Raw genomic sequence first — 23,138 nt, 5'->3', positions numbered from 1 at the left:
ACTTACCTAGCACTTACTATGTGTAAGGGACACATTAAACACTTTACATTTAATTCTCATAACAGTGCTGGAAAAAGGATGCTATCCCCATTTTCCAGGTAGGGAAATTTAAGTTCAAGAGAACTGAAGTAACAACCAAGGTTCACAGCTGGTAAATGGGAACACCAGTAATGGAACCCAGGCCTGTCTGTCTCCAGACCTGGACTCAACCACAGTGCTATCCATTCCTCCATACTCCAAAAGAGTAAATGATACTATTTTTGCATCCCTATCCATCAGCAAGGGTGTTAGAGAAGGCCAGATGCTGGAAATTTGAGCCTTATATCATTCAGATCATGTTTTTGGATAAGGAGTTGCTTAGATCTTTGCATAGACCTAGCTAATCTTTAACGAGACTCATTGGGGAGCAGCTGTTCTGATTTGCTTCTTACCATTTTGCAGATGATTAAAGTGAGGCCCTGGGGGCCACAGGAGGGGAGTCCTTGGGGTCTGTGGCTGAGCAGTGGCTCTGAGGTAGGGGGTGACAGATAAAATATAGATTCAGATAAAATTTAATTTCAGATAAACAATAATTTAAGTGTACTAAATATTACATGGCTTCTCTCTCTGGCTGGGAACCTGGTACATGGAAACTGGGTAGAGATGAGAAATTGAGGCCACTGCCTCATTTCTCACTTGAATCTCTGGCCCCTTTATGAGAGCAGGAGGTGGAGGCTGACTTCTGGAGACTATAGCTGCTGCATCAACTAGATGAGGTGGGGGCTTAAACTGTTGTCTTTTCTTTTTCCTTTTTTTCTTTGTTGGTATATGAGATTGAACTCAGGGGTGTTTTACCACGACCAACATCCTCAGGCCTTTTGATTTTTATTTTGAGACAGGGTCTCAATGAGTTGCTTAGGGCCTCGATAAGTTCCTAAGGCTAGCCTTGAACTTGCGATCCTCCTGAGCCTTTGGGATTACAGGGGAGCACTACTGTGCCCTGCTTACACTGTTGTCTTTTTGGAGCCTCATCTGCTTTCTCTGTAATCTGAGTGTGGTAAACATGGATGTAATTGATAGGAGTTGTCACTTTCCATATCTCTTGGAGAGGGGATAGTGTTACCTCTACTAATTTTTCTGGAGAACTGATGAGGCCCCCCAGGCAGGGGAGGGTACCTGGTGAATGGTTCAGACTTTCTGTCTAGGCTGAAGACTCTAAACATGGTAGCCCTGATTCTATTCTTAGTGGTTCCAATAACACATCTGGACACTTGCAGTATCTTGTCCAGTTAACAGAAGAGCAAAAGTGATTGTGGGACAATGGCCTCACCTCCCAATTCTTGGGAAATGTAGGAGAAAGCATGGAGTTGTTGGGGTGGCACTAGGGTCAGGTGAGCCTAGAAAGAGGCACCAGGAAAGAATCGGTCATAGAAAGGTGGGGAGGGGAAGAGAGTGAGAAGGGAGGTGTAGCTTGAAGTCCAGAGGACCTGGTACTATGGATTTTCCAAACCAGGGAATGGACAGCTTGGGATAGGGACAAGTAGAGCATATCTAAGATTGTAGCCCTGGTCCTGGGGCTAGGTCTGGGCCCTGATTACCCTTTTTCTGCTGCTAGGGAGCCCTGTGAGCATGACTCCTCCCCTTTTCAGATGGGAGTTTCTTTATCAGGCATATACCATAAAGAGGGAGGGACAGAAGGGAGCAAGGCAGGACAGAGTCCAGAGATATTATGTCAAAGAGGCCAAGAAATCTCATTCTGATGATTTGGAACTGAATGTGCCAGAACCAGGCTTGGTGTGGACCTGGATTATCTGTAGCTTTGTGTTTATATATGCATAGGTTTGAAAGTATTTGCTGTAAGGACTGGTACCTAACACACAAGTGTACATGTCTGTTAATCTGGCATGTGTGAGTAATACTTATTCTTTGAAATGTGCCATTGAGCACTCTTGGAATGTGTGTGCACCTAGGAAAGCCTGGGTGCTGCCCCTTTCCCTTCTCAGGATATGGTTCTGGGGATGCCTGCAAGTGTGCAGCTGTGTGTTTGAGAGGGGGCTGACAGGGATAGAGGGCTGCAATAGTTAAAGTGTGAGATTCTTGAGGGAGCTGCTGCTGGACAGGCCCTGTATGTCTCCTACTTTTACTTTCCCAGTCTCCTAGGTCCTGACTTCTTCAAATTCCCTCCTTGATGCCCCTGGCTCTCTTCACCAACTCAGGACCCCAGGCTGGGTTTCTATAGGAGAGCAGTGCCATCTGGTGACAAGCTGAAGCAGTGCCAGGAGCTCTGGTGAGTTGCACTTTGGGATCCTACAGAGGCTCTTTGAGAACTTCAGGCAGTCACCATGGGATGGCTAGACCACAGACAGAGGGAGGACATCTAAGTTTGAGAACTGCATTTCTATGCATCATTGGGTTCATGGCCCAAGGAGGCATGGTAGGAAATTTGTCTGGAGTATTGGAGAAAAGGCATAAGCAGGTTGAGCCCAGCCTCTGGACACTGATTCAACTGTCTGGATTCAGATTTTTCATCTGTAAAAACCTGTTAACCATACCTACCCTATGGGGTGATAGTGAAAGAGTGTGGCTAAAATACTTGGCTTAGAGGAAAGCTTGCTGTAAAGTCAAAGTAAATGGTAGTGGCCATTGCTGTTATAGGCAAAGTTCAAGAAGCACAGAAGGAGAGCTGTGTGTTGTGGCAGAAGGGGTTGCAGAAAGGTGACATGTCTAGCATACATTCTAGAATATGGGCCTTGAGCAGCTGCTGCTCCAAGTTAAACATTTAAATGAGGAAGGAAGATCTCTCTGGAAAGAGGAAAATGAGATCTGGGAATGGAATCAAGAGACCCAATTGGGCTGGGGATGTGGCTCAAGCCCTAGCGCGCTCGCCTGGCATGCGTGCGGCCCGGGTTCGATCCTCAGCACCACATACCAACAATGATGTTGTGTCCGCGGAGAACTAAAAAAAAATAAATATTAAAAACTCTCTCTCTCTCCTCTCTCACTCTCTCTAAAAAAAAAAAAAAAGACCCAATATCCAGGTTTATTACTAACTATGGAATCTGAGTATGGCAGCAGACCATGGGAATGCACAGAAACTTGCTCAGACTCTAAGATGAACTGTGGGATCTTACTGAGATTCTGGACAATTGTGGACTTAATGTTTATCTCTCATGCTCCCACAAAGGATCTCTGAATCAAAGTCAAGACGCAGTTCTGACTCTGCTGCTCATTGGCTGCATTAGTTAAGACATTTACTCTCTGAGCCTTACTTTTCCCAACTGTTAAATGAAGAAATTGAATTAGATGACTTTTGAGGTCAGTCCTGCCTGCCTTCATCTATTTTTCTTTTTTGGTTTTGAGAATTGAACCCTAGGGGTGCTCTAACCCTGAGCTACAAGCTCTTTTCTTTCTCCCTGCCTCTCCATCCTGGGGATTGATCCCGGGGGCTCTACCACTGAGCTACATCCCCAGCCCCGCAACGCCCTTTTTTTCTTATTTTGAGACAGGGTCTGAGGCTGGACAGGAACTTGGGATTCTCCTGCTTCAGCCTCTAGAGCGACTGTTAGGTGCATACCAGCACACTCAGCCATATATGGGATTTTGATTTTTCATTTCTCTTCTTCACATATAGTAACTGGCAATAAATATTAATTGATTCCTACAGGATATGTCGAACAGAAAGACAAAAAACCAGAGACTTCTGTATGAGTGCTGCACTTTCTGATATGCTCATGGGAAATATTTTCTTTGTTCCTGGTATATTCGAGGAATGATATGGGAAATAGGAGAATAACACAGAACCTCTCCGCAGACACATAGCACAAAATAAAACACTGAAAAAGTATCAAGCAGTACAGTCCGGTTATAGAAGAATCGAGTCCCTTTTCGCTTCCGTCTTCCCAAGCAGCCAATGAGTACAGGGCAGTTTGGCTTCAATGTAGAAAACTACATGTCCCGGCAGCCAATGCGCGGGACGAAGAGCTTATGCGCCAATCGGCACTGGCGTCCCTAGACGCGAAACTTCATTTCCCAGGCGTCCTCGGGGCGCTTCGATTTTCTTTTTTTTTTCACCCCCCCCTCCGCTCTTTCAGGCGTTCTACTCCCGCCCTCTGCTCGCTATCCTCGCGCCAACTCGGCGCGCGCGCACTCGCGCGCGGGGCACGTAGCACGCGAGTGACGCATAATATGTGGGCCGCTCTGGAGCCGTGGTCGCGCTGTGTGTGTGAGTGAGGGTGAGTGCGGGACCTGAGGCAGTGTGTGTGAACTGTGTCCGCTGGCGGGGTCAGGGGGAAAGCGGCGGAGCCGCCTAGGAAGGTGAGTGGGGAAAGGAGGGAGATGGCTCTTTGGGAGGGGCACAAGGAAACGGCACGCAGCCGGTGGAGCGGGAGAGTGGGCGCCGGACTGGGGGAGGGGCGGCACCTGCTTGGGTCGCCGGCGGGGAGGGGGCGGGCCGCGCCGCCGGAGTGGCTGGGCCCGGGGCCTGACAGGACTTTTTCTCCGGATTCCTGGCCTGGGGGCGGGGCCTCCAGTTCTTTCTCTAGTCCCTAAGAAGCTTCCCGAGAGTAACTCTTCCGCCCGGAGTGGGGGGCAGGGGTGTGCCCGCCCCTACCTGGAGGCGGGGGGCGCCTTTCATTTCCCTTATCACCTCTTTTCTGCCAATTCTTGCGTCTCCGTTCCGTACGGTCTGGGGGGTTCCATCTTCTTTGCCGTACGGCGGCCCCCTTCCCGGACGGTGTCTCCGCCTCCAGCTCCAGTCACCTGGGCGGGCTCTCCTCTCCCTCGGCCTCGTGCCACCTCCCCCTGCACCCGCCCAACTCTTGGACCCGGCGCGGGGGTGGAGCTCTTCAGTAACTCCTCCCACCAGTGACGGAGACGGGAGTGTAGAGATAGGTTTGCGGGTCCGGCGCCTAGGAGGCAAACCTCGGATTGCCCGCCAAGCTTCCTTGGGATTCCAGGGGTTGTAGTTGCTTTCAGTTGTGATGTCCGAGAACTTTACTTCTCTTCCGAGACGGTTTCTGTCCCGCTTCCTCTTACTGCAGTGGTATAGTTGAAGAAGTAGTTTTTGTAATGTTTGTTGTACTTTTTGAGTTACAAAAAGTAACAATTACGTCCTCTTGCTCTTCGTTTTTTTCCCTACTACCTGTGACTTTTCAGTGAAGACTTTTAATTTGTCTACATGTTTTAATTATTAGTTTACACTAGCATCTTCTTGTTGGGAACGCTTTGTTAATATTTAGAGTGTGAGGTTCATTGGTTGGCGTCATCCTGAATTTTTTTTTTCCGGTTTATTGAAGTTTACCTTTAAGGTTTATGTAAGCTTGTTTATTTATACTTTAGGAATTGATTTAGTGTTTTTCTGAAGGATTTGGGTTTTAAATCATGGCGGGTATTCCTTACCCATTTTTGAGTGGTGGTGTATTTTTGGATATTAAGAAGGTAACAGAATTTGGGAAACGTAGGGAAATCTTTTCGTATTCAGCATCTTTTGCTTAGTTTGCTGAGCACAGTGTTTTACTGTTCTACTGGCGTGCAGTTATTAAATTTAATAAAGGAGAATGAACCATGTATTAAATTGAAGTGATTTGAATTGGTTTATCACCAGTTGTATTGTTTTTGTAATGGAGATGGTCATGTACAATAAGATGAAGTTGCACATGATCTCTTATGTCACAGGGATTATTAACTTTTTATGTGAAACTCTACAATTACATGCGCCCCCCCCCCCCCTTGTGGCACGGGAAACTGAACCGGGGTGCTCTAACATTGAGTTACATTCCTAGCACTTTTTAATTTTTATTTTGAGACAGGGTTCCCTTAAGTTGCTGAGGCTGGCCTCCAAATTATGATCCTCCTGCCTCAGCCTTTGGAGTGGCTTGTATCACAGACATGCACATCCAGCTTTTTCTTTTCTTTTTTTTTTTTTTTGAAGGTACGGGAACCATGCCCAGTGGTGCACACCTGTAATTCCATTGGTTTGGGAGGCTGAAGTAGGAGGATTGCAGGTTCAAAGCCAGCCTCAGCAATGTCTCTGAGCAACTTATCGAGATCCTGTCTCAAAATAAAATATAAGAAAGGGCTGGGGATGTGGCTCAGTGGTTAAGTGCCCCTGGATTAAACCCCTGGTCCACCCCCACCCCCCCCCCCCAAAAAAAAATAAATACTGGATTTTGAACTCATGACTTCTGTCATGCTATGCACATGCTCTACCACTGGGTTACAGCAGTTTTAACAAGGAAGGGTGCTTATAGATATTTGTTTTAGGTTTGTAACCTTCCTAAAGGGTTTTTTTTTTTTTTTTTTTTTTTTTTTTTTTTTGATTCAGGATCAGACCTCCCCATCTTGCAGCCCTGGGGATCAAACCCAGGGTCTCATGCATGTTGGGCCAGCACTCTTATCACTGAACTATATCCCTAGCCTCAGAATCATTAAAAAAAAATTTTTTTTGTATTTATTGATGGACAGAGTGCCTTAATTTCGTTTATTTTTTATGTGATACTAAGAATTGATCCCAGTGCCTCACACGTGCTAGGCAAGCATTCTGCCAATTGAGCTAAAGCCCTAGCCCCACAATCAGTTTTTTTTTTTTAAATACATTTTTAATTGCAGATGAACTCAATGCCTTTATTTATTTCTATTTGATGCTGAGGATTGAACCCAGTGCCTCACACATGCTGGGCAAGTGCTCTACCACTGAGCCACAGCCCCAGTCCCAGAATAAGTTTTTAAAATGGACTTTATTTTAGACTTTGGGATAGTTTATGCTGAATAGTGTATTAGAAAAGAAGACATTCTATAGTTTAATTAGAAAGTTAGGAAAGGTTTTAAAATATAAAGGTGAGAGTCAGGTTTGGTGGCATATGCCTGTAATCCCAACCACTTGGGAGTCAGAGACAGAAGGATCTCAAATTCAAGGCCAGCCTTTACAGTTTATTGAGGCTCTCAGCAACTCAGTGAGACCCTTTTTTATTTAAAAAATAAAAAGGGCTGGGGATGGAGCTCAGTGGTAAAGTGCCTCTGGGTTTAATCCCCAGTACACACACACACACACACACACACACAAACACAAAAGATGTGAGGTTAAAAAAAAGTATAATGAAAAGTCTGTCCTCTATATTATTCATTTCCTGTGTGTTCTTCCAGGGATGTTTTGTTCTAGGGGAATACACTTTTTTTTTGTCTTCATACATGTACTTAGGGTTAAGATGTTCATCTCATTTTCCACCATCTTTCCTACTCCCAACCCCCTCCCTTCCCCTCCCTCCCAGGGGGATACACTTTTTAATTCACAGTAGGTAGTATGTTATACACAAAACAACAACACTTTGCTTTCTTACTTGGCAATGTATTTTGATAGTTGCTCTAAATTAGGAAAATAAATGGTTCTCAATTTTTTCTAATTCCCCTTTTGTGTTGGAACCCAGGGTTTTGTGTTCATGTGTACTCTCACTGGGATATACCTCTAGCTCCTCCAACTTTTACTTTTAATTTGTTTTTATTATTTTTGTGACAGGATATTCCTATATAGACTAGACTGGCCTCAAACTTGCTATCCTCCTGCCTCCACTTACCCGGGAGCTAGGATTACAGGCCTGCCACATTGCCTGCCTCCACCTTTTTTTTTTTTTAATTTATTTATTTTTATTTATTTATTTATTTATTTATTTTGTAGTTTTCGGCGGATACAACATCTTTGTTTGTATGTGGTGCTGAGGATCGAACCCGGGCCGCACACATGCCAGGCGAGCGTGCTACCGCTTGAGCCACATCCCCAGCCCCATGCCTCCACCTTTTTATTAGGAAGATTTTCAAGTTTTTTAAAATAGAAATTTTGAAAGAATAATAAAATAAATTGGTTATCTGTTATATTCTGTATATGTGTGGAGTTAATGTATTTTTTGTAAACATTTGAAAATAAATTGGAAGCCAGATGGTGCATGCCTGTAATCCCAGTGATTTGTGAGGTTGAGGCAGGAGGATTGCAAGTTTGAGACCAGCCTGGATGCCTTAGTAAAAAGGGTTGAGGATGTAATGTGGCAGTAAACCATCCTTGAGTTCAATCCCCCAGTATGGAAAAATGAATAAATAAACATATATATGTATGGAAATTTGCATGATGAAATTAACCACTAACCATTTTATTTTAATTTTATATGTTATTTGGTACTTGGAATTGAACCTCGGGGGTACTTTACCCATGAGCCACATCCCCAGCCCTTTTTATTTCTTATTTTGAGACAGGGTCTCACTAAGTTGCTTAAGGCCTTGCTACATTATCGAGGGTAGCCTTGAATTTGGGATCTTCTGCCTCAGCCTCCCAGTTGCTGGGATTACAGGTATGCATCACCACACGTGGTTTACCACTAATCATTTTAAAGTGTACAATTAGGTGGCATTTTGTATGTTGACGGTGTAGTGCAGTGTTTACCTCTTTCTAGTTTCAAGCCAGTTTTTATCACTTGGAAAGGAAAATTCTTACCCATTTAGCTATTATTCCCCTTTTCCTTTTCCTCTTATCTCTGACAGTAACTAGCTTTCTGTAGTATGTTGGTTTACTCCTATTCTTTTTCTTTTTTTTTTTTTTTTGGTACCGGGGATTGAACTGAGGGGCACTCCAGCACTGAGCCACATCTCCAGCTGTATTTTGTATTCTATTTAGAGACAAGTTTTCACTTTTGCTGAGGCTGGCTTTGAACTCACAATCCTCCTGCCTCAGTCTCCTGGTGGAATTACAGGGGTGTGCCTCTGCACCCAGCTGATTTATACCCATTCTTTTTTGTTTTTTAAAGAGAATTTTAATATTTATTTATTTTTTTAGTTATCGGCGGACACAACATCTTTGTATGTGGTGCTGAGAATCGGACCCTGGCCGCACGCATGCCAGGCGCGCGCTACCGCTTGAGCCACATCCCCAGCCCTTTATACCCATTCTTGATGTTTTATATAAATACAATCATAATGAAAAATGTGACCATTTGTATGCTTTTTTCACTTAACATGATATTTTCAATGTTCATCCACATCTATAACATGTATCAGTATTTCATTTCTGTGACTGAAGAAATATTCATTGTATGGATATGCCACGGTTTGTTTATTCATTTATCTGATGATGGACATTTGGGTTGTTTTCATTCTTTAGTTATTTTGAATAAAGCTGCAGTGAACATTTGCCACACAATTTGTTTTGAATTCTTTTGGGTACATAGTAGTGAAATTGTGGGTTATAAGGTAATTTCATGTTTGTTTAAAAACAAAAACTCTCAGGGACTATCAAACTTCCATAGTTGAGGTACCATTTTGTATTCCTGTCAGAAATGTGTCTTCTCCTTTCTCCACTCTTTTGCTGGTGGTTATATTTTCTGATGTTGTGATTATAGCCATTCTAGAAGATGTCAAGTGGTATTTTCATTGTGGTTTTGTGTTTTTTTTTTTTTTTTTTTTTTTTTTTTTATGGTGCTGGGGTTTGAATTGAGGGCCTCTTGCATGGTAAGCACATACCACTGAACTGCATCCCCAGCTTCATTTGCCCATGCTTATTTATTTATTTATTTTTTGATACCAGGGATTGAACCCAATGGCACTTAACCACTGAGCCACCTCCCCAGCCCTTTTTATTTTTTTATTTTGAAACAGGTTCTCGCCAAGTAGCCTTGAACTTGGAGTACTTCTGCCTTAGCCTTCTAAGTTTCTGGGATTTACAGGCCTGTGCCACTGCACCTGGCTAATGCAATTTATTTTTGTGGTGTTCTTTTTTCTTTTTGGGTACTGGGAATTGAACTCAGGGGTATTTGACCACTGAACCACATCCCCAGCCGTATTTTTTTTTAAAAATATTTTATTTACATTTTAGTTTTCAGCAGACACAACATCTTTGCTTGTATGTGGTGCTGAGGATTGAACCCGGGTCGCATGCATGCCAGGCGAGTGCGCTACCGCTTGAGCCACATCCCCAGCCCCCCAGCCGTATTTTGTATTTTATTTAGAGACAGGGTCTCACTGAGTTGCTTAGTGCCTTGCTTTTGCTGAGGCTGATTTTGAACTCGGGATCCTCCTGCTTCAGCTTCCTGAGCCACTGGGATTACAGGTGTGTGCCACTGTGCCCAGCTTTCTGTGGTGTTCTTATATCCTCAACTTTGCTGAATTTGCTTATTAGTTCTAACAGTTTTTATGTGGATACTTTAGGATTTTTTGTATATAGGATTATGTTATCTACAAATAAAGATCATTTTATTTTTTCCTTTCCAACTTGGATGGCTTTCTTTTTCCTTCATTGTTCTTATGAGAATTCCACTACAGTGTTCAATAAAAGGGATAAAAGTGAGCTTACTTGTCTTGCTTCTGATTTTATTTACTTATTTTGGTACTGGGATTGAACACACAGGGGTGCTTTATCACTGAACAAGTCCCCAGCCCTTTTTATTTTTATTTTTATTTTTTAGAGGGGGGGGGGAGAGAGAGAGAGAGAGAGAAAGAGAGAATTTATTTATTTATTTTTTATTTTAGTTCTCGGCGGACACAACATCTTTGTTTGTATGTGGTGCTGAGGGTCGAACCCGGGCCGCACGCATGCCAGGCGAGCGCGCTACAGCTTGAGCCACACCCCCAGCCCCCCCTTTTTATTTTTTGTTTTGAGACAGGGTCTGCTAAAGTGCTTGGGGCCTCACTAAGAGGCTGGCTTTGAATTTATGACCCTCTTGTTTTTAGCCTCCTGAGTTACTGGTATTACAGGTTTGTGCCACCATACCTAGCCTTTTTTTTTTTTTTTTTTTTTTTTTTTTTTTTTTTGGTGCTATTGGAAATTAAACCCAAAGGCCTTCTACCACTGAGCTGTATCTCTAGCCCCCCCTTTTTAAAAAAATTTATTTTGAGATAGAGTCTCATTAAGTTGCCAGGTTGGATTATTATTATTATCACAAAAGGGTCAGATTTTTTTTTGTGCATTAGTGAGATGGTCAATTTTTTTCTACCTTCATTCTGTTATTGTGGTGATGATATTGATCAGTTTTCATATGTTGAACCACTCTTGTAATCTGGGAGTAATCCTGGTTGGTCATTGTGTGTAATCTTTTTTTTTGGTGGTGCTCAGGATTGAATCCAGGGTCTTGTGCCCGCTAGGCAAGTACTCTACCAGCAGAACTATATCCCCAGCCCTCATTGTGTGTAATCTTAATATTTTATAATGTTCCCTACCATATGGTTGAAGTTCTTTTTTGTTCTTAGTTTGTTCTGTATTTAGTCTGCTAGTAGTTAATGGGTAGCTCAGGTGACATGAATCGCTACTGGCTATTGGAATTGCCTCTAAAATAAATATTTGTACTTTAGAGAATTGGTGGTATTTTCTTTTACGTGTTTCTTTTGGTCTTATGGTAGATATCTTTAGAAGAGTTAACAACCTTGGATCCGTAAGTAATCCTATTCTGGTGTGAAACTTCTTTTATAGAATGATTGGTAAAAATATATACTTTCCATGGCAGGACCTGATGTTTTGATCCGGAAGGCTGCTTTGGCAAAGAAATTGATTCAATGAACCATCTAAACATTTTGGGTCTCATTTATCCCCTTTGGAACTCCTTTTAAACCTTTGCCATTTGGTGTCTTATTTGACTCCTCCTAAACCCATTCAGGTCCCTGTCCTTCATCATTCTTTGGCTTATCACTCAGTCCAGTAACTTCTACCTATCTTCCAGTCTCTTTTTCTCCTTCCAGGAAATCAGATGTAAGGGAGGTTAGGAGACGGAAGGACAAATAGGCTCATTTATTTTATTTTTAGTTGTGGTACTGGTGATTGAACCCAGGGACATTTTACCATTGAGCTATATCCCCTGCCCTTTTTGTTTTTATTTTGAGGCAAGGTCTAGCTAAGTTGCCCAGGCTGGCCTAGAATTTGTGATCTTCCTACATCAGCCTCCGAGTCACTGGGATTACAGGTGTGTACCACTGCACCCACCTTATTTAGTTTTTAATATGGGGTCTTATTAATGTTGTTCAGACTGCCTTAGTCTTCTGTATAGCTGGGGCTACAGATCTGAGCAACCCTATCCAGTTTTGGACAAATGGATTTACAGCATTCTTTTCCAACTTTTGTGTTGGTGATAAAGTAGATCAGTGGATCATTGCCACTTCTTGGCCTTTTTAGAATTAACAGGGACTGTTTGTTTTATAGAGCTTCCCCCCAGAAGACTAACAAGAGCAAAAGATTTGGACCTCAGTGATCTAGACCTGGGATTACTGCATGGCTGTATATATTTTATATATACGTGTGTGTGTGTGTGTGTGTGTGTGTGTGTGTGTATTTATATATATAATTCTTTATTTTTTTGGTGCCGGGTTTTGAACCCAGGGCCTGGTGCATAGTAGGCAAACACTCTACCACTGAGCTACATTCATAGTCTCTATACATGTACTTTTCAAGAGAGGAAGAGACCGTAGCTTTTGATTGATTCTCAAACGGGTTTTTAGAAAGATTAAGAATCACCATTTTGATCAAGCTTCTTGCTTGATTTGACAGGCGAGGAAACTGAGGTTGAAGGAGGTGAATGTGGATTCAGGGTATCCCACTGTACCACATATAATTATCTGAAAGGGTCCATGTGTTAAATTTCCTTTGCTTTTTAATTATTTCCCTTGCTTGCTCATCCATTTTCTACCCTTTCCCTTCACTTTTCCTTTTGTGGGAAGTATGTCTGGTTTATTTGCCTGTGCTCATTTATTGTTGTTGTTGCTGTTGTTGTTTTGGCTTCCTTAGGCCAAGTCATGACTACAGTAGCGGTACATGTGGACTCAAAAGCCGAGCTCACTACCCTGCTGGAGCAGTGGGAAAAGGAACATGGCAGTGGGCAGGACATGGTACCTATCCTTACCAGGTATGAATAATTAAGGTGGTTTTTCATACATGACTCTTAACGCTAGTTTTTTTTTTGTTACACACAAAAAACCTACACTATAAGAAAAAGGAAAAATTAATATAGAGAAAAGTATAGGAATATTTTTACCTTGACTGAGTTTTTTTTTTTTTTAATATTCTTTTTTTTTTTTTAAGAGAGAGTGGGGGGGGGAGAGAGAGAGAGGGGGGGGGAGAATTTTAATATTTATTTTTTAGTTTTCGGCGGACACAACATCTTTGTTTGTATGTGGTGCTGAGGATCGAACCCAGGCCGCACGCATGCCAGGCGAGCACGCTACTGCTTGAGCCACATCCCCAGCCCCCCTTGACTGAGTTTTAATTCCATTTTTTTTCTTTTTATTATTTATTTTAGTACTGGAGATTGAATTTAGGGGGGGCTTTACCTCTGAGCTACATATCCAGACTTTTTAAAAAATTTTTTGAGACAGAGTCTTAAGTTGCTGAGAGTCTTGCTAACTGCCTAGGTTGGCCTCAAACTTGTGACACTCCTGCCTCAGCTTCTCAAGTTGCTGGTATTATAGGCGTGTGTCACCATGCCTGGCTTCTCTTTGCTTCTGAATTTCTTATCTTTCATTTCAGGGCCCTGTCCACATTCTTCTTTGCAGGTTTGTTTGTGGCTCTCTTCTCCCTTTTTAACCGTTCTTACCTACTTTGATCCCTGTCCATTATTTCAGCCGTTATTCTGTGTTGACTTTTAGGTTTCTATTTCTACTTCTTTATTTTCTTTTTAGTTTTAGGTAATTTTAAAGTTTCTTGGTGTATATATCTTGAGAGCTTTTGGGGACGTTTTAGCAGGGGAGTACAGCTACTTTTTTGTATTGTATATCCTTGACTAAAGAATGATTTTCCTCTATTGGGAAATGTTATCCTCTTTGACCAAATGTGCAGTTTATGGAGAGATGCACACAGAGTAGCGAGTGCATCTAGGCACACCTACCTTGCTAGCCAGATAAGCCAAGTTAACCCTCGTGGTCATTGGGGTGACATGTCACAGTTAGATTGCACTTATATCCTTGGTTAGAAATATTAACCTTGGGCTGAGGTTGTGGCTTAGTGGTAGAGCACTAGCCTAGCATGTGCGCGGCCAGGGTTCGATCCTCAGCACCACATAAAAATAAATAAATAAAATAAAGATATTATGTTCAACTACAACTAAAAAATAAATATTAAAAAAAAAAGAAATATTAACCTGGCTGTTCCACAGACATCGAAAACATACCATGTCCAAAACAGCTTATCACCTTCATCTGTAATTCCTTTATCCACAACTTAGTCCTTTTGTTCTGCCCACCTTGGTTTTAAACTAAATGGTTATAAACTAAAATCCCAAGAGCCATCATCTCTAATGTATTACTTTACCAACACAGTCTCAGTCACAAAGCCCTGGGAATTTCTGCTTTTTCCTTTTCATTCCTTTTCCACAGCCACTACTACTTTATTAGGAATTGACCATGTCTTGATTGACTCATTAGACAGTATGTCTTTTTAGTTTATCCTTTTCTAATAGATCCCTCCCTCTTGCTGGAAAACTCCTCTTTTTCATATAGAAATCTGATTGTAATGTCTCTTCTCTTAATTCTTCCATGGCTGCTTTGTTCCTGCAGAATAAGAGGTGAATTCTTTAGACCTCCTTTTTCTGCCTCATAGCATTGGTCTTCTGTTAAGGAGTAGTGCTATGTTTTCTAATCTCTGTATGCCTTCACACTTGCTATTTCTTTGGCCTGAAATACCTTTCCTTGTCATGTCTGTTTCACAAGCTCCAGTCCTTTGAATGAATGGTTAACAAATCATATCTGTAAAAGCTTCCCTAGCTTTGACTTCATAGGTGGGTTTGGTCACCCCCTTTATTTATTATTTTTCAAAAAAATAATATTTTAAAAATTACTATCATTTATATACATCACAGTTTTCCCCCATTATAACACTTACCACACTGTACTTTCTATCTACTATCTATCTATCTATCTGTATTTTTTTACTTTATTTTTATATGGTGCTGAGGATCGAACCCAGTGCCTCCCACATGCTAGGCAAGTGCTGTACCATTGAGCCCCTGCCCTAGCTCTACACTATATATGTATATATATTTTATTTCTTACATACATGACAATAGTGGAATGCATTACAATCATAATTATCCATTCACAATACCCTTTTTTGTAACTCTGTATATAAAGTATGTTCACGGCAAATTATGTCATTATACATGAGCTTTATTATTATTGTTATTTGCATTAACAATTCTTAATACACCTTTATACCACAATTTATCATATCTCTGGTTGTATATAAGGTATATTGATACCAAATTCACATCTTCATACATGTATTTTGTATAATGATGAGGGTCTCCTTCCATCATCCATGCTATTCCCCTTCTCCCCTTGCACTATATTTTTTTAAACATGTCTTTTTACTAAGTTTCACGCTTCTTAAAAGTAGGAATTATGTCTTTTTTTTTTTTTTTTTGGTGGTGCTGGGTGTTGAACCCAGGGCCTTGTGCATGCTAGGCAGTTGTTCATTCATTCTACCATTGAGCTATAACCCCAGAAGTCCCTGAATCTTTTTTTTTTTTTTTTTTTGGTGGTATTGTGGATTGAAGCCAGGGGTGCTCTACCACTGAACTACATCCCCAGACCTTTTTATTTTTTATTTTGAGACAGGGTCTTGCTAAATTGCCCTGGCTGGCCTTGAACTTGGTGATCCTCCTGTCTGAACCTCCTGAGTCGCTGGGATTATTGTGCACCACTAAGCCCCAGCTGAACTGTCTTTTTATTGGTGTTTTCTCAATGATTTGCCTACAACCTGGTACATAATAACTATGTGGTACATAATGTTATTCCATTATTTATTTATTTTTTCTGGTTCTAGGGATTGAACCCCTGGGTGCTTTACCTCTGAACTACATCTCTAATCCTTGTTTATTTTGAGATGACAGTCTTCCTAAATTGCTGAGGCTGGCCTTGAATTTACCATCTTCCTACCTTAGCCTCCTGAGTAGCTGGGATTATAGGCATACAGGACTGCATTATCTTAAGGAGGGAAAAAAGTGAAAAATATTGGGGAGGAATGGTTATACATTTTCTAAGGAGAATATCACGGGAATATAGGTATCTTTAACATTTGATCCTTGATGCCATGCTGTGAAAAAATTCCTTTCTGTGGTGATATTTATGAAGAGAAGAACTATAATCTTATGCAAGTTTGAAAACGGGTAAATGCTTTGTTTCCAACTGCTCTGAATACATGGGGAATATGTGGAAGTACAGTTTTTTTTTTAAGAGATTAAGATTATTGTTGATAGGAAACTAGATTTTAATTTATAGAAGCATTGAAGTCTAAGAACTGTTAAGAACAAACACTAAGACTTAAATAAATAAAATATTTGTTTTTGGTACTGGGGATTTAACCCAGGGGCACTTATGACTGAGTTACATCCCTGGACCTTTTTATTTTGAGATAGAGCCTTGCTAAGTTGCTGAGGCTGGCCTTGAACTTGTAATCCTCCTGCCTCAGCCTCCCAAGTTGCTGGAGAAGATATTTGAAATGCAGCTACAGCAAATTAGAGAATCTAAATATTGTACAGTTAACATGTATTATATTATTAATATTTTGGGTATTGGTTTTTTTTTTTTTTTGAGAGAGGGGAGAGAGAGAGAGAGAATTTTTTTTTTTAAGATTTATATTTATTTTTTAGTTTTCGGTGGACACAACATCTTTGTTTGTATGTGGTGCTGAGGATCGAACCCGGGCCGCACGCATGCCAGGCGAGCGCGCTACCGCTTGAGCCACATCCCCAGCCCAAGAGAATTTTTAATATTTATTTTTTTAGTTCTTGACGGACACAACATCTTTGTTGGTATGTGGTGCTGAGGATCGAACCTGGGCCGCACGCATGCCAGGCGAGCGCGCTACCGCTTGAGCCACATCCCCAGCCCAGGTATTGGCGGTTGAACCCAGAAGTGCTTAACTACTGAGCCAATCCCAGCCCCCTTTTTAATATTTTTTATTTAGAGAAGAGGGTCCTGCTGAGTTGCTTAGAACCTTGCTAAATTGCTGAAGCTGACTTTGAATTTGTGATCCTCTGGCCTCAGCCTCTTGAGCGCTGGCTGGGATTACAGGTGTGCGCCACCACACCTGGCTTAATGTGTATTATTGATGTTACTGTGAAATGGGATTGAGTTATTAGTGGATATGATAAGGTTAGCTTTGGGCTCAAGAAATATTTATTGAATACTTACATTAAAAATACTTAATGTTGCTGGTTGTAGTGGTGCATACCTGTAATCCCAAAATTTGGCAGACTAAGGCAGGTGGATTTTGAGTTAGAGGCCAGTCTGGGCAGTTTAGTGAGACCCTGTATCAAAATAAATAAATAGTAGTATTGCTGTATGTATATACGTGGCTGTATAACCAATGTGATCCTGCAACTTGTACACATGGAAAAATGAGAATTCATACCCCATTTGAATCAAATGTATGATATGTCAAGATCATTGTATTGTCATGCGCAACTAATAAAAAAAAAGTTCACGTGTTGGGGAAAAAAAGGGATTAGGGATGGGTTTGGTGGTAGAGAGCCCCTTGATTCATTTTCTAGTACTGTTAAAAAAACAAAAAAACACCCCATCAATGTAATCTTTCATTTTCAAGGTTATTTCACATTCATTAACATATTTGATCATTTTTATTGTGCTCTTCAGCAATGCAAATCTTAGAGGGCCACTGCTCTCAAGGAAATAACCATCTGGAAAGCAGCTTAAGCCTAACAGATAAGAAATAAGAGTAGTAAAAAATAGCATATAATGAAGTATTTAAAAAGGCAGTGTGTTTTATAAACATTGTGATAGTTATAATAATAGAAAAAAGTTAAATCAGACAGGTCATTTATTCAAATATTTGAGGATCTTCTGTGTGTCAGCTGTTAGAGATACTGAACCTCATCTTATTTGTCACTAAAAATATCATTGATAACTAAATTTTTCTTTCTTTTAATATTGTGCTAGGGATGAACTCAGGACCTTGTGCAAACTGGGTAACTAGTATTCTACCATTAAGTTACATCTGTAGTCCAGTGTATAACTTTAATTGATCTTTTATTAGCCCTTTTTCTTGATTATATTTAAAGGGACTGGCTTTGAGCTTTCAATTAAGCTGTATAAACTTAATCTAAATTAAAAAAATTTTTTTGAGGTGTCATTTGTATACTATATTTTGCTCAAGCATCCAAAATGGGTTCTTTTGCCTCAAAAGCATCACCCTTATCAAGTTATAAAACCTTGAATACCAATATGGAGCACTTCTTCTTGCTCTATTCCAATTAATAGTCCATCCTAAACTAATTGTCTTATTTGTTTTGAATTTCCAGTTTTCATAATTTACAAAAAAAAATAGTTCTCATGTGTCAGGCTTCATTCTAATTAACTTAAACCTTACGGAAATGCTATAAAATAATAATTCTTCTTTTAAAAATATTTTTTAGTTGTAGATGGACATGATACCTTTGTTTTATCTATTTTTATGTGGTGCTGAAGATTGAACCCAGAGCCTCACTCGTCCTAGACGAGCTCTCTGCCACTGAGCCACACCCCCAGCCCTAAAATAATAATTCTTATTTTAATTTTACACATGAGGCACAGAGAGGTTAAGTAAGTTGTAGAGTTATACACAGCTAATGCAAGAGCTCTGATTTGAACCCTGACAATCTGGCTGCAGAAGTCTTGCTACCCCTGATTCTATACTGGAGATTGAACGTAATGGGCTTTACCTCTGAATTGTATTCCTGGTGCCTTTTTATATTTTATTTTTTTGGTACTGGGGATTGAACCCAGGGCCGCTTTACCACTGGCTACATCCCCAGGCCTCTTTTTCAATTTTTAATTTTGAGACAGGGTCTCGATAAATTGCCGAGACCGGCCTTGAACTAGCAATCCTCTTGCCTCAGCCTCCTGAATCTCTGGGATTATAGAGATTCACTATAATCCCAGAGATTCAGGAGCTGAATATACACTACAGCTGGCTTAGCTCTATTTATTTATTTATTTTTGGTACAGGGAATTGAACTCAGGGGTGCTTAACCACTGAGCCATATCCCCAGCCCTGTTTATTTATTTATTTAGTACTGGGGATTGAACTCAGGGGCAGTTGACCACTGAGCCACATCCCTAGCCCTATTTTGTATTTTATTTATGAGATAGGGTCTCACTAAGTTGCTTAGTGCCTTGCTGTTGCTGAGGTTGGCTTTGAACTTGTGATCCTCCTGCCTCAGCTTCCCAAGCTGCTAGGATTACAGGCGTGTGCCACATGCCAGGCCCCTTTTATTTATTTATTATAAATTTTGAGACAGAATCTTGCTAAGTTACTTAGGGTCTTGCTATGTTGCTGAGGCTGGCCTCAGACTTTGATCATTCTGCCTCAGCCTCCTGAGACACTAGAATTACAGGTGTATGCCACCTTTTTATTTTTTTGAGATAGGATCTGAGTAAATGGCTGTTGGTAGCCTCAAACTTGAAATCCTCCTGCTCTAGCATCCTGAATGTCTGGTATTAGAGTTGCAGGCCACCATTACTGGCTAGAATCCCCATTTTTAAATTTTGTGCTAAGTTGCTTGGTTTCAGTTGAGAATACTGGTAGATCTTTTTTTGGGGGAGGGGTACTGGGAATTGAACTCAGGGGCACTCAACTACTGAATCACATCACAGCCCTATTTTGTATTTTATTTAGAGACAGGGTCTCACTGAGTTTCTTAGCACCTCACTGTTGCTGAGGCTGGCTTTGAACTTGTGATTCCCCTGCCTCAGCCTCCTGAGCCCCTGCGATTATAGGCATACGCTATCATGCCTGGTGAGAATACTGGTAGATCTTATAACACGTAATTCTAATTCTAATTTGTGTTATGATCCTTTGTAGTAAAGAGAATATGCAGAGTTAAGCGGAAAAGGGGAAAAAAGCAGAAATACTTTTGAGGCTTGATTAGAGGGGGCAAAAAATTTTTACAGAGAACTTAATCTTTAAGACTAAGAAGTTGGATTTTGTGGAAATAAAGCATGTAGGAAAGTATGACTTAGGGCAGAACATGTTAGATGTTGAGGGTGGATAACCTTGTATTTGATTGTCATTGTAAAAGGTTAAAAAGTCTTGCTTAGGAGCTGGGTGTGGTGGCACATGCCCGTCATCCCAGTAGCTTGGGAGGCTGAGGCAGGAGGATCTGGAGTTCAAAGCTAGCCTCAGCAAAAAAGTGAGGTGGTAAGTAACTCAATGAGACCCTGTCTCTACATAAATACAAAAATAGGGCTGGGGATATGGCTCAGTTATCGAGTGCCCTTGAGTTGCATTCAATCTCTGGTGCCCACCCCCTATCCCCCAAAGTCTTGCTTAGGGGTACTTTTAACAGTGCATGAATGAAAAGGAATTTGAGCCAAGTGCGGGGGTGGGGGCTGTAATCCCAGTGACTCTGGAGGCTAAGGCAGGAAGATTATAAGTTAGAGGCCAGCCTCAGTAACTTAGTGAGACCCTGTCTCAAAGTAAAAAAGGGCTAGTAGGGATGCAGCTCAGTGGTAAAGCACAAAGTGCCCCTGGATTCAATCTCCAGTACCAAAATAAAAAGGAATTTGATATGTCTAACAATATGGATGACTCTTAAAACATGCTAGTGAAAGAAGCCACATATAATAAGAGGATATGTGATTCCATTTATGCGAATCCTAGAACTGGCAAAACTAATCTGTCCAGCATGGTGAGTCTCCCTGGGCTCTGTCCAGGTGGCATAGGGGAGCATAGCACTCTGCCCCATGATGTACAGTTCCTTGGAGATGTAGCTGGCCTTTGTGACTGTGCCTGCATATTTCTACAACTTCTCAAGAGTCTTGTGGACTATGACTGAAGAGACAAACTATGCAGGAAACAATATTTTAAGAAACAACAAAAACCCAACTAATCTGGAGTGAATGAAATCATGAATAGTTACTTGGTGGAGTGGAGGCTTAGGTGGGGGGAAGCACTTTATAGGTGAAGGGTAGCAGCATACAGAATGGTTCTGAAGTAGGAATGAATTTAGACTTTTTGAAGAGCACAGAAAGTCATGTGACTGAAACAGTGAAAGAGATGTAGAGAACTGGAGGAGTGATCAGGAAGTAGCAGAAGCCAGGTAAAAATTGTAGGCCAAGGTAGGACTTGAGGCTTAATTCAAGGTATTGTGTAAGTCATTGTAAGTTAAAGAATGAATTATGTCAGGTCAAGCATGAAATTAGGAAGCAAGATCAGTAAAAAGGATTGTTGGAAGCATAGTTAGTTAGTGATGGTGGTCTGGATAAGGATAGGAGAGGTCAAAATTTAGAGAACTGATTGGAGTAGGGAGGTATCTTGTAGGTAGAGCTAATGGGAATTATTATGGATTCCAAGGTGATGGTAGTGCTTTTCTCTTTCCTTTTTTTTTTTTTCCTCTTTTTGTTGAGGTAGGGAGTGTTTAGGGAAGAATTAATATGGGAGTGGGAAATGTTTTATGAGATGATTGTTTAGATTTATGTGCTCATCAGAAAAATACTGTTTTTCTAACTTTTTGCTTTTATACCTTAATTATTGAATTGTTGTAAGTGGTGGTACATTTTATTGTATGTTTAGAGTTGATCCTTTCTTCCCTTTGTGCTAGGATGTCTGAATTGATTGAAAAAGAAACTGAAGAATATCGTAAGGGAGATCCAGACCCATTTGATGATCGACATCCTGGTAAGATGTTTTCTTAAGCTTGGGTCTTTTTTCCTTACAAAAGAAAATTATTAATAATATTTTTCAATTGAAATAGCATTTTCTTGGGGTTGGGGTTGTGGCTCAGCGGTAGAGCGCTCGCCTAGCACGCATGAGGCCCTGTGTTTGATCCTCAACACCACATAAAAATAAGCAAACAAAATAAAGGTATTGTGTCCAACTATAAATAAAAAAATAAAATATTAAAAAAAAATAGCATTTTCTGTGGTAAGTTTTAAGACCTTTTATTTATTACAATATTTCTCAAGGTGAGGGCAATGAGGAAAAGTAAATACCTGGAAAATGGAAATATTTGTGATATTTATAGGTCAAATACAACATAATTAACTTAAGGGAGCTAAATTAGGTATACCTTAGTTAACTCAGTTGGTGTACTTACAAAGACTTGAGAAAAAGATTTCCCCTTCTGATTTACTTGTTTAAAGTTTTTTTTTTTAGTTGTAGATGGACACAATTTTTTTTTAAAATTTATTTTTATGTTGCTGAGGATCGAACTAGTGCTTCACACATGCTAGGCAAGCACTCTACTACTGAGCCGTAACCCCCCAGCTCCCGATTATTTATTTATCTATTAAACCAGAAAGGGGTTTTACTCTATGCCGTCATCTTCCTAATGATAATTATCATACTTGTAGGGAAATAACAGTTGAAAATGTATTCATGCTTTGCTTTTAGTTAGAATGTTAGTATTTGGAACCGAATAAACAGCAGTCTATTATGTGTGTGTCTCTCTTGCTCTTTTTTTTTTTTTTTTCTTTTTCTGGTGGTGTTGGAGATTGAATCTAGGGCAGTAGATATGCTAGGCAAGTGCTCTGTTACTGAGCTAAATGCCCCAGCACTATAAGTAAACATCTCGATGTCTGCTTTAGTAAGTCTTGAAAGCTAAAGTATGCCTCTTGTATCAAACCATTTATTTATTTTTGGTGGAGGCTAATTTAGAATCATGCTGAAACAAGCCTGCTTTGGCATGGAGTTTGCTAAAATACAGGATTTTATGGAACTTGAGATTTTTGCCATTTTACTTTTTTTCAAAGGTAGATTACGAGTGGGCAAAGCTTAAGTCATGAATGGTCTCAAACTGCATATATACTCTAGTTAGAAGTAGTCCTTTGTGGAGAGGGTCTGAAATTTTGTGTATAGAGAGAGAGCATAAATAAATAGGAGCCATAAAAATAAGAATATTGTGTTTCCATCTGAATGTTAGTAATCTAGGCATTTCAAATAGAGTATTTAATTGTTTATGTGATGTTATATGCTACTTTTGTCCTAGACTTTCCTGCACAGTTCTGGAATATTCAGTTAACCCACATCTTCAGTAAGGCAATAGAGCATGAAGGAAATACCAATGTGAATGTGAAATCAGAAATTAAGTTAATACATGGGATTATCAAAAGAAAGAGATGATCATACATAATGTCATTATTTTGGGAAGGAAGAAGTAGTAATGAAGAAGAAAGGAGAGAAAAGTAAAAGATTCAATTTTTTCTCTCTA

At 40.5% G+C, this 23,138-nt stretch overlaps 1 protein-coding gene across 2 annotated transcripts in view; it reads left to right on the top strand.

Annotated features, from left to right (window-relative positions):
• Positions 1-4,137: 4,137 nt before the first annotated feature.
• Positions 4,138-23,138, top strand: part of DCAF1 (DDB1 and CUL4 associated factor 1) — a 72,066-nt gene continuing 53,065 nt past the window's right edge. The window contains exons 1-3 of one of the 2 annotated variants that reach the window (XM_081301119.1): positions 4,138-4,293; positions 12,725-12,842; positions 21,531-21,607. In XM_081301119.1, the coding sequence (XP_081157245.1) occupies positions 12,733-12,842; positions 21,531-21,607 (187 nt within the window). In that variant the 5' untranslated portion in view covers positions 4,138-4,293; positions 12,725-12,732. The remainder of the gene's footprint in view (positions 4,294-12,724; positions 12,843-21,530; positions 21,608-23,138) is intronic. The other variant, XM_081301120.1, reaches the window with a different exon arrangement.

Source organism: Spermophilus citellus, assembly GCF_964194105.1.
Source record: "Spermophilus citellus genome assembly, chromosome: 7".
NCBI classification, from domain to species: domain Eukaryota; kingdom Metazoa; phylum Chordata; class Mammalia; order Rodentia; family Sciuridae; genus Spermophilus; species Spermophilus citellus.
The sequence above is the reverse complement of the archived record's forward strand: the minus strand, read 5'-3'. Positions and strand labels throughout refer to the sequence as shown.